We start from the raw sequence: 12,216 nt of genomic DNA on the forward strand, positions 1-12,216 counted from the left end.
GATTAGCCGGCGACCGGCGAGTGTGCCACCGCGACCAAAATAGAGCGCGCGCACCGCGCACACAACACAATCTCGTAGCGCGCGGCTCTGCTCGCTCTCACGCCTCCTTTCCTCTGTTGTCTGACGTCGCAGCACCATGCCGCGCCGCGCACTCGCCGCATGCCCCGCGCCCGCCCGACGATTGCGGTGAGCCGCGCGCTCCGCTAATCGCCAGCGCCGATCGCCTTTCGGCATTTGCGAATCTTAAAACGCAAGATGAAATGCTTGTCTCATCGACTTCACTTCCAACATATATTATCTTTCTATGTTACCGACAACACTTTCATGTCTAATGAAGCTGTATGCTGTTTATAATATGATCACAGTGTACAAAAAAAACAATAGGTCTATGAATCAACCGCTTATAAAACTAACAATAATGTACAATAAGGCAAAAGCATTATTAAAATATGTCAGAATAAAAAAATACTAAAAGGTTATTTGTCCGTCATCCAACAGTTTTAAGATTCAACTCTCGACCTTGTATGATCGAGTTTCGATTTCCGTGAAGTGCTACCGACCAGATGACACAAAGAAATATTTACATTCAGCTTTAATAAGAATGTGACATAATTCACGTGCTGCGTTCAAACATAATTATTGCTATGCTTTTACAAATACAATCGGTGGTAAGAAAGTTAAATACGAAATAAAGTTAAGTGACAAAATAATGAGATGGCACGCACCCAAAGCGGCAGCGCAGTGGATGACTGCCGGAGGGACATCGTCGAACCGGCTCATTATACAATACTGCGGATAGCATTATTCAGCGCACACTAGTATCCATCCTCCCTCGCGTTCGGAACGCAACGCACAAATTAGAAACTCTCCAGTTACTATTTTTAATCTTTCTATTATGAACCTGCCGAATACAGTGCCACGTGGTTTTCTACTGCACGGATGCGAAATAAAGAGAAACCGTAACATCAATGAGCAGGTAAAAAATAAAAAAAAGGGAGTTAGTGATTGAAATCTGTTAAGCACCGCAGCGTAACTTACTTCATTTCAAAATTAAATGTTGATCTGTAACGAAGTGAAGTCAACCTCCTTCGTTTTGTTCTCTTCTAATACAGCCAAACCATTTTATCATAAAGCTCACTGTGTTCTAATGTACAAACAAAGATGCATCATAAATTCCATCCGGTGCAGGAGTCACCCACGCCCACGCCATTTTTGTGAGTTAAAGTAGCAACTTATCACCAAATAACGGAAAGCAGTGACTGCTGGTTCTATCGACCCCAAGAGAACATTTGGTAGAAAGTACTTTAGATTTGCAAGAAATAATTTGCGTTGTTAGTTGTAACCAGTAATCAACCAAGTCCGGGTATTTCCTGAATCAAACCCGTTTCTTTTTCACGGCCAACTCGTACAGGATAAGCTTAATTATTCGGTTGTTTAAAGTGATTAATCCCAATGTATATAAATCATATAAAAAAACCATGGTCACCATGATCGATAATGTTTGTTGGATAAATTCCGGCGCAGTTCCCAAGGGTCACAAATTGGCGGAAATCACGCAGAGTCGTAGCATTCAACAAGAAAAAGACGACAGGATCAATACGGGCTGCAAAATGTACACGTGATCGCGTCACTATATAACCCCCTCCCACGACGACCGCACCCCTAAACACCCAGCTTACCCCTGCCCCCGGTGTCGATTGTCGACACTAAAACATTTCTTTTACTCCTGTAATTTAAAACGTCAAATCGTGTCCACCGTTGACGTTACTCAAATGCTATGATGTTGATACAAGGAAGGTGTAATAAAAAATCAAGGTACGGTTATGTAAGTAGGTACCTATTAGGTATGTTAGGTATTCAAGACGCAGTCTCGCAGAGGTTGCTCGCCGCGGGCTCAGGAACGCGTCGCGAAACCAGTTCCCGCGGGCGAAAAGCGGTGAACCATCGCCCAGCCAACGACAGACTTTTATTACAACGTTTAAACAAAACTTTCCAGGTACAAAACTAGTCGTTTTCGTGATATTGTGCATAGGATGACTTGTAATATCTGCATATTAGTGATACATTGCTTGGTTGAATCACGATAGTAATATTGTTCATTTTGGAACAGAAATTAGGGAAGCAGCAAACAAGCAAGCAGTTAACTTGATGACAATTGACACAACGTAATATATTGCATAACTGGTAATTTTTATCATTACTAAGATATTAGATAATAAAGGAAAAGCAAACAACGTTGAAAAAACCAACTAAACATATACAAACTTTATAAAGTTCCCATGAGTCTTTGCTGTCTTAACTTAAGATATTACATTCTAAAGGACAATAAACAAAGGTACATTATAAAATAAGTAGTGTGCAGAGATAAGTTGGCGGGGTTGACGCGGCTAAACGTGAGCCGGCCGTCGCGGCGGCGCAGCGTCATTAGCGTGGCTCGTGAATAAGTGAGGCGAGGGTGGAAGGCGCTGGAAAGGGTTGAGTGGCGAAATGCGATTCGGTGATTCCGGCGGTCGATAAGGCGCCCACGGATACCCGCTTACGAATACGGAATCCCGTGGCGCGATCATGACCGTTTCCTTCACTTAATCAGGACTACATCAAGTGAATAACAGTTGAGGAATTAAATGAAACCAAATGGTCAGACATTAAGGCAAACAATTGCAACAATTTTACAAGCAATATAGTTAAAACTTGGGTACAGTCGCTACAGAAGAGTGTAGTTACAGCAAATTAGTTGAATAGGTACATCACAGGTAACATTTGTACAATATTTTACATCGCATTTGTTTTTATAGTATAGATTTTTTTTTTAAAAAAAATTTTGATTTTAACATTTAGAAACAAGAATAATAAAAACCCGGTTTATATTGTTTTCTTTTTTCCTATAATATTATGCGGAAGATAAAAGATGAAGTTGCGTTGTGACCTTTAGATAAGATACCAGTAACCAAAGAAAATCTTAAACAAGGAAGAAAACTTTCAATAACAATTTTTCGTTCCCTTGATATGTAACATAAAAAATCTTCACATTTTTGATATCTCTTCGATGCCGTTGATAGCATTATTTTTTAAATATAGGATGCAAACAACGACCATTCTTAGTTTCCTATCTTAGCTAAATAGAACTTATCTTTGATTTTTTGAACTTATCCTGGATACAAAAACACGGGAAGTTAGAGATGAATGTTTTGCCATGAGAGTACCTACCATAAAAATATATGTAATGTAATCTACTAAAATATAAAAACTGAGACTGATATCCAATTTCCAAGTTGTCTTAATTCCCTCGGCCTACAACCAGCAAAATTTGTTCGGCTATCCACCATTGTTTTATTTCACAACATTAAAAGGCAAAGACACCGTGTTTCGAAAACGATTCAATAGATTTTCGTAAATCAAGGCCATGAACAGCTTGCGAAAGCGAACATGCAAAAAATACAAAGTACGATACATTTATATTTTCGGAGAACATAAGAAAATATAATTAGAGTCCTAAACTATTGATTACGCTATTGCCTTTTCTGGAAACAAAAAATATTTGGAAAAATGAAAGACGTATGAAGTTTTTGATGAATTCGCAAAGCAGGCATAGCAATTATGAATAATATCTATATTTCCCGATGACACACGACAAGCGAACCTTTTTATATTTATTTCCACAAACAATAAGGATGATTTTTAAATTCTAGATGGCTGACGTAAGTATTGTTGATTTGTAATAGAAACATTGCAAAGGAAAACAACGATGGAAACATTTCAACAACATCTAATTAGTAGGTAGGGTGGGATTAATATTCTTATGACACCTATATTTCTATTCAAAATAATAATATCGGGTGCATAGAATATTCGACGTATTTCGAAATTTTAGTGTGTTTTCGGAGGTCATTTTTATTAATTTCTATGTGAATTAAAAATGCTTTTAAAAATCGCCTCTACAACACTAAATACAAAAGATTACCATAGATAGTGGTGGGTGTCGGATATAGTGACGATGTCTTTCGTGATTTCTTAGCGGCTAGTTTTCAACAGTCGACTAAGCAATGAAAAGTGGCGTATTCACAGCGACTCGGTGGCAACAGGCAACGACGATGCGCGATGCTCGTTGCCCGTCGGAATATTTGCAACGGATGCAGCGAAATGAACAGTACGTTGACCTCGAGCGGGCCGGGTTTCACTCGCGCACTGCTGTGCCGCCCAGCCCAGTTCACTGGCCCTATTGCTACCGACATACTATGCTTTGCTATTATCAACTATTTATATTATTATTCGTTACGTTATATCCCCTTGCCTACTATTTACACGACGCATTAGTCTGATTACATAGGATATGTTGCGGTTAACCTAATTGTATTCTCAAAATTACCAATCTGTATAGTCACGGCTAGAGGAAGGGTTCGTTCTTTGTCCTTTTAACATCATAGCTGTAATACGTCTAATTTAAAATATCAAATTATTTCAAAATCAACTTCGCCTTACCCTTTATTAGGTCAGGTTTGGTAGCAAATGTATGCTAGATTTAATACAATAACTGACGATAGGAAATCAGATATATACCACCAATTTCAATGATTAGTTTTACAACAGTAAATCGTAATAGAAAATGCGTGTAAACGGCTAACAGCTGATATCGAAGTATGTAATGTTTTTGTATTTCTGAATAATTTCTCTTTTAATTGAAGGTCACCGTTGCTGTTTTCTTCGAAAAGACTTTCAACGGCATCATAATAGTCGTCGTGACAAATACAAAAACAACGTAGTTTGAGTTCGGAAAGTGTTCGTAACACATCGGACGTATCGTGTAAAACATGGGGAAGATATGAACAACCGTGATGCGTCAAGGACGCTGGGGTGCGCGTATGTGCAAGTTGATAGATGATATAGATGTTTTCGATTGAGGGGTTTTGTTTGTCCATCGGTTATTTTATCAAGCTAATCCTTAAAACCGAATTATTCGTTTTGTGACACGATATATTAATTGCTACACGATAAAAAAGCTTGCATTTTAAAATAATAATTAATTATTAAGGAAATTTTATTATATGACTACGAAAAAAAAACTTTCACTTTAGCTTTAACACGCTTTCGTTTCGTGTTTAGTTTAGTTTCCGATTCAACTCAACATTTTCGAGTCCGATAAAAATAAGTGTACATAGTGAGGTGCGGTCGGCGGTCCCGACATCGATCCGCGTCTTATGTACGCGCTTTACATACTTCCTCGCCCTCTGCCCCTTCCCCTCCCCGGCCTCACACCCCGCACCCCGCACACCTTATGTAAAGATCCGAGCGCGATGCGTCAACCCATGCACATGCACCACACTGCAATGCAAACTAAAACCGTGTGAACAAAATACGCCTTTCAGAAACACATCTAACACATACCCAGGACCATTAAACGTATGTCTTTAAATTCCTTATTAGCCACCATTGAGTATATAATTTCAGAAAAAAAAACTTCATGGAAAGTTCCATAACATTTCGTTCATTTCGTATGCTGTGGTGACCTAGCCGACATCTTGTCTAGCTTCACTACGCAACAACGACTCCGTTTATGCGTTTTATCCAGACATCGCTGCATTAAATCGAACGTTATACAACTTTAACCTTGACAGCTTGTTTTGTATAAATATTGTCTTCCTGCTTTATATTCTTACAACCGAAACGTAATAAAAGGACACGAGGGGCGAACTTACGTGACCAATATTCCTTTATAATTTACCATCAAAACTCCGAGATATAGTTATTCATATGGTATTATTTTCCGATACGAGACAAATGTTTTTCGGTAGATTATAAACATTTTCATAAGCAGACGGATTTGTCCATTGTAGAATTCAGTAGCCTATGATATAGAGTTATCCGATTTTTCGAGTTTGGTGTCGTTCAATAGTATTTATGTGCGTATTGTGAAACGTCGAGTATTTTAATATATTTGTTAAATAATATTAAATTCTTATAAGTTATTGATATCACATTTAGCACATAGGTTTATATAGTAATCAGCTGTAACCTATATATAATTCGAAATAAATAATAATAAAGCTGTTTATTGCTACAATGGCATTGAAAAGTATCTTGTGTTTATAAAATTTCCTTTGTTAAGCATGCGTATCACAAATACCGTGTAAAAACATAATTAGTTACTAGTTTATCTTACACTAGCTGTTGCTCGAGACTTCGTCCGCGTGAATTTAAAAATTAATAAGAATAATAGCCTGTCACTCACTGCTAACGTAGCTTTTCAATGGTAAAGAATTTTTGCATTCTTTTACCTAGCAGTTTTTTAGTTATTTCAATACATACAAAAATAACCATCTTTCCTCTTTATAATATTAGTATTAGTCTTACTTAGAATAAAAACATTGCGTATAATTTGTGAAACATTCACATTATATGGTAAAAACGATAAGCTTAATTTTGTCTCATGACAACAAATTAATCTACCTACCATTGGTCACAAAAAAACATAAGCCGTAACACAATTGTATTTATCTTAAGTTGAAAATAAGTTAATTAACTATGATGTTCAGTTTGGAGTGCGTCATTCGTGTTATTTTCCGCGTGACAAGAAGTTCGTACACGTGCACCGGAAGTCTTACATTTGGGGGCAGATATTTCCTACCCTGTCTCCCTATTTTTCTCATCCAGAACTTCCAAACGCAAAACATTTATTTAGATAAAAATTTAATCTAACTTATCAACAATATTAAATTTAATAACACATTTAACATAAAAATAACATAGAAGGAGAACTGTATTTATATGTGTCATAATTCATATGAAAAAAAAACGATGTATTTTACAGATAAACAACTTTTATGTTTTTTTTCTTAATTTAAAAACCGTATACCAGTTATCTTACATTGACAAATATTTGTGATATCTACCTACTTACCTGGGTATAAAACCTTCTCAGTCATGCCTACGGGTCTAAAGCGTTCCCCATTGAATCCTGGAAACAAGAAAATATCTGTCTTTTACATTGTAAAGGGATAACTTGCTGGCCTTGAATATAAACTGACATGAAGCAAATAACACCTGTACAACCTTTAGTACCCACAAGTTCAAGTTTAATGTCAGCCATGCATAATATTGAGAAAAAAATTTACCACACTCATTAAGTAAATAAAATTAATATTTAGTAACACACCTGCCTCGGCAACATGAAAGTCAATTTAAAAGTATGATTTTTTTTTAACTGATCCTTTGAAGGATTATACTCTGAAGGAATATGAATTGAATAATTTGGTAATAAGTCACAAAAAAAAACCTCATAAATGTACCTTGTGAGGCAGGGTACAAAGAAATTAATTCACACAAACTTTAAAGTGTATGGGAAAGGGTTTTTTGCCGTTATTTAATATGATAGTAGAGATAATTATGATAAATGGAGATGTATTTGTTAAATTAAAATATATTATTGTAGAAGTTAAGTAATTCATTGCCATTTAAGATGCATGTTTCAGTTAAAGAATGTACCAAATCTAGACTTAAGTCTAGTGAATAACACAAGATCTGCTTGTTTGATGTTATTGTTGCAGTTTAAAAGTTCTTTAACTTTCAAGAAGCATTATCCAAAACAAAACTCTGTATCTTTTTCAATTGCATATATATATATAAAAGATTACATTTTTATCAGTTACAATCAAATTTAAATTGTGGACATTTCTGGTATAATTTTCAATTAGAAAAAAGTATGTTATATCAAAAGTAATAAATAAATATATAGTAAAACATGGTGGTAGAACTAACGTATATGTAATTTTTAAACTTCGAAATTGCAGTAAAATTATCAACCAATATCAATATGACTTTTGATCTATAAGATTTATCCAACTTTTTACCCATAGATGCAAAATAAAAATGTGCTAACACAATTAAACGTATTTATAATGAACTTATAATAATCTTTACTGATATAAATTAAAAAAAATCTAACCTTTAACAGGAGCCACCGTCTAACGAATGAAACGATAAACACTAGTTGGAGTAAGGTTTTTCCACTTTAATTTCAATCACAACGAATATGATGACATTAATTACGTAATTTAACTAATAATACAAAACGTTAAAAACCAAAAGTTTTCCGACAATAGGTGCGAAAATGGCGACGAAATATTTAAAGTACACAAGTAACTTTAGTTTATGAATATTAAGTCATCTTGGTATCAAAAATAAATAAAAGAAGAATAAACATCTAAACTGTATCAAACACTGTATTTTATTTTTGATATATTTTGGAGAAAAAACATTTCTATTCAGTCCAAACACAACAACAACAACACAATTTTTTTAATCGTTCGCAATTCCTGATATTTGCAAGCACAAACCACAGATGAGATATGACACCAATATGACACGTTCAAAATGAATGAATGACGTAATAAGCAACGCGCACAGTTTATCGATTCTATGGTATAAAAGAATGAAAAAGTAATGGCACAATGAAGTGAAATAAATTGAAGGAGCTTTTGGAAATATACTTATTTTTATAAATAACAGTGATATGTATTTTTTTAAAGCTACCTATATTATAATCATCTCGCTACAAGTCCTTACTGAGGGCTCAGGGTCTACCCTAACTTTGTGGTGACTAGTGGTGACTAGAGGTCAAAGTCAATCACACTGACCCAGTGCGGGTTCGTTGGCTATACACATATCTTTGGATTTCCTCGCAGGTATTATGTGCAATTTGTAGCACATTGTTTTCCTTTGCCCTGAGAATTGGTCGATAAAAACACATTGGTTTATGTAGAGATTTAAACCCAGGACCAGCTGTTTAGAAATCAAATGCTTAACTCCTGAGCTACCGACGCACACTACGGAAACATATATTCTAATAAAAACTATAGTTATTCGATGCTGTTTAGCATGTTTTAATACTTTTTGAAGCCCCATGCTATTTTTAGTACTTTCCAGTCCCACATATTCAGAGGATCACGGGAACTTATAGTACTAAAAAAAATAGCCTCGCATCATCGACTCGTGATCGTGATCGAAACGTGGGACATCAAATCAAAATTCATTAATTCCGAAATTTTTGGGTATGAAACTTTTTCACTTAAGTGGTAAGTGGTTGCCTTTATTTGATAATATAACTTCGTTTTAACCATAAATTTTCAATAGATAACTTGAACTACGGTAAGGGTGCCATGTTCACCGATTACGGTGAAAAAAATGTGCCCTCTAAAACCACCTTACCTTTTTTACAGCTGTTTTTAGTACTTTGGTTTTTAAAAACTTTTGCTTGGGGCGCCAATATGAAATACACTTTGATTTTGTTCTTTGAAAGAGGAGACTTTTCAATTATTTTTTATTTGTTTTGAAATTGTTGACATTCCTCTGTTGCTGCTCTGCGTAGACTACTCTTTGGTAACTATCTGTAATCTGTGATTGCTATCAATTGCTATGTTATGAACGCTTTTCGTCAATATTTTATTACTTTTCAGTATCAAAATCATTGTAAAATGTTAGGAATAGTTTTTCAAATTACCAAGTAAAATGTCTTTTATTAATGATCCTGTTTTAAATATTATAGTAGTGGGGTTTCACCACAAAAGAGGCTGCCAGGTATGTAGGCGTCATGACTTTAATCGATTTTATTTTTTCCAATATCTAAATATATAATAAAAATAATTTAATATCGAACAATAGCAATCGGCATATCACCATTTGAAAGAGATTTATTTGCCATGTATGTTATAATTAACTAGATTTTGCAAAATCATATATGATTATTTTTATTTAAAATCATGGCTTTAATTTAAATACCATTTGGATATTTAAACTTTAATGTCGAAATTTTTTGTATCATGTTCCATTTAGTACTAAGTTTTCGAATCATTGCATGTCCCTATATTTTTTTTAACATTTCAACCATACTTGTTTTAGGTAGAGCATTGCTATCCTGAGCTAATACCTGGCAAACCATGCGAGCTGCCTGCTCCCTGGCGGCATTTGCCAGCTTTAGCATTACCAGATGGATCTCACAACTATCTTTCTGACACAATATTCTTCAATTTGCCTGGTCTGTCTGAGCCTGCCCATACTGTTTATGGCATTTCATGTTTTCGACAAATTCCTGTGGAGGTAAATCACCAACATGTTAATTTTTTATTAAAAAACAGATTGACACAATTTTTCCAGTGGCTTTTTGAAAAAAGCACACTTTGATAGTTTGAGCATGATAAAAGAAAATTTACTGTATAAGTGAATTTACTGCCATTCCATGGCTGTTTGGGAGTATACAGTCCAGTGTGACGAAAATTCAAGAGGGCAATCTAAAGCAAACAGATGAACATATATGTGTAAATGTTTGTGTGTAGAAAATGCCAGAGTTGTGTCAGTATTGCGCCAAATAGAGATCCATGATCTGTGCCTGCTCTAGTTTACAATGTGATTTATGTTGTATTCAATTTAACTATTTACGATATCAAATTTAAGTATCCTATAATAGAAGAAAAAGATATGTTACTTCTTTAAGCTTATAATGATGTAAGATATAAATTTTGTTAACAGCATTTTGTAATATATTTGATCTAATGATTCATGAACATGAAACACAAGAACATGACTAATATATTTTTTTTAAATTAAATACAGGAAGTTGTTCAGAAAACCGAAGATATGACCCGAAGTTCGGTACAAAAGAGTGTATGCGTAGTCTGCCGAGCACCGCTCTTTGGTCGGCTTGCCGTTAAAATGGAGCTTGTTGTACGAGCTTGGTTTCTCCAGGGTGACTTCTCCCAAACAAAACTCCTTGAAGATGCATATAATCATTTGAATAGTTGCCCAGTGCAGATTGACCAAACTTTAGAAGGTATGGTTACGCCAACTTTTTTTATATTATATGGTGGCAAACAAGTAGCCAATTTTATTAAGAAAAATAGAAGACATCTACATTTGTAGACCTTTTAATAACAAAGAAACAAACACATAGAAAGAGTATGTTCCCTTCCAACGTATCCATTCCACTTCTCATTCTTCCTTTCCTCTTAAAATAGGATGGACTAAAGCAGCCTTACAAATAAACATGGTATAAAGTTAAACTTAGGAATAAACTTAGTTTATGCTCATCTTATCCCTAAGTTTAACTTCATACAACATTTATTTGTAAGGCTTTAGTAGATTATTTTTACATGCAGTTTTTATGTGGGTATAATTTCTAAATATTACACATGTTATCCTAATTTCCTTCAACATAATTTTTCCAGAAACCTAAACCTTCAATATTTCATGTAGTTTTAAAGTTTATTATAAAAAATATTCATAACATAGGGAACAAAATGCTGATTCATGTTTATATAGATTGACTGAGTAATAGATTATGTTACAAACAAAAGTGTGTAATTATAATCTCTACCTGATTAATTGTAAAAACTTGTTCAATAAAGATTTAAATATAAGGTTCATTATGAATATCAGTTCTATCTCTTTACTAATAAGCCTTTTTGTCATTTAATCCAATTATGACAAAGATAGCACTAGCTGTCTGCCTTTTACTTGCATATTGGCTTATCACAGCCACACTATCGTTATACCTGGCTATGCTTGTCCCCATGCTCTTTTTAATGTTTTTTAAGTATTTCTTTGTTGAATGTAATACTTGAATAAATCATAAAATTGTAACATAAATTATCAATTTAGCATAAAACTTGTTTCTACTAATTTTAATAATATTCTTTCAGGTTTATCTGTGCAAAAATTGGTAGAGAGTTGGAAACATAAAGCTTTATTATTATTCAAATTGATGTTACTGAGACGTAAAGTACTTATCTACGGCTCGCCTGCGGGGACAGTGTCTGCTGCGCTCTTGACACTAGTGTCGTTGTTACCGCATTGCTTAGAAAGTGGACTATCCCTTGCTGCCAATGTTACGTAAGTTATTTGAATGTTATAAGCTTCTTAGATCATAAATTATGTCTAATGAGATTTTAATATAATAATAGCAAAAACAATGTAATGAACATGGTTATTCTTGTTTCAGACTGTCTAGACCTTTATCTCCAATACCTGCAGAAATAGAATGTAAAATTGACGAAATTGACTCAACTTTAGTAACCGCTGAACCTTATTTAAATGGTACACAACTTGATGAAGAGCTGTCGCCCAAAGAAACGGGTAATATGTTAGAGGAGAAGGACAGAATAAGTCGGCAGAGTTTCGATGAATCTATTCTCACCGATGTCGTGGATCGACAAGATTTGTCAGCAGGCA

General features: G+C 34.7%; 2 protein-coding genes across 2 annotated transcripts in view; one reads left to right on the top strand and one right to left on the bottom strand.

Annotated features, from left to right (window-relative positions):
- Window positions 1-8,295, bottom strand: part of LOC106109334 (serine/threonine-protein kinase tousled-like 2) — a 31,056-nt gene extending 22,761 nt beyond the window's left edge. Inside the window, exons 1-2 of the mRNA XM_013290793.1 lie at window positions 7,940-8,295; window positions 6,896-6,952 (exon numbers count right to left, since the gene is read on the bottom strand). Of these exons, the coding sequence (XP_013146247.1) occupies window positions 6,896-6,920 (25 nt within the window). The 5' untranslated portion in view covers window positions 6,921-6,952; window positions 7,940-8,295. The remainder of the gene's footprint in view (window positions 1-6,895; window positions 6,953-7,939) is intronic.
- Window positions 8,296-9,371: 1,076 nt separating this feature from the next.
- The window catches only part of LOC106109143 (late secretory pathway protein AVL9 homolog), a gene marked incomplete at its 3' end in the record, with an annotated part of 4,005 nt that continues 1,160 nt past the window's right edge, over window positions 9,372-12,216 (top strand). The window contains exons 1-5 of the mRNA XM_013290547.1: window positions 9,372-9,570; window positions 9,892-10,089; window positions 10,603-10,819; window positions 11,688-11,877; window positions 11,987-12,213. Coding sequence (XP_013146001.1) covers window positions 9,502-9,570; window positions 9,892-10,089; window positions 10,603-10,819; window positions 11,688-11,877; window positions 11,987-12,213 — 901 coding nt within the window. The remainder of the gene's footprint in view (window positions 9,571-9,891; window positions 10,090-10,602; window positions 10,820-11,687; window positions 11,878-11,986; window positions 12,214-12,216) is intronic.

The sequence above is a fragment of the Papilio polytes genome, unplaced genomic scaffold (assembly GCF_000836215.1).
Source record: "Papilio polytes unplaced genomic scaffold, Ppol_1.0 DF821289.1, whole genome shotgun sequence".
Taxonomy (NCBI): Eukaryota; Metazoa; Arthropoda; class Insecta; order Lepidoptera; family Papilionidae; genus Papilio; species Papilio polytes.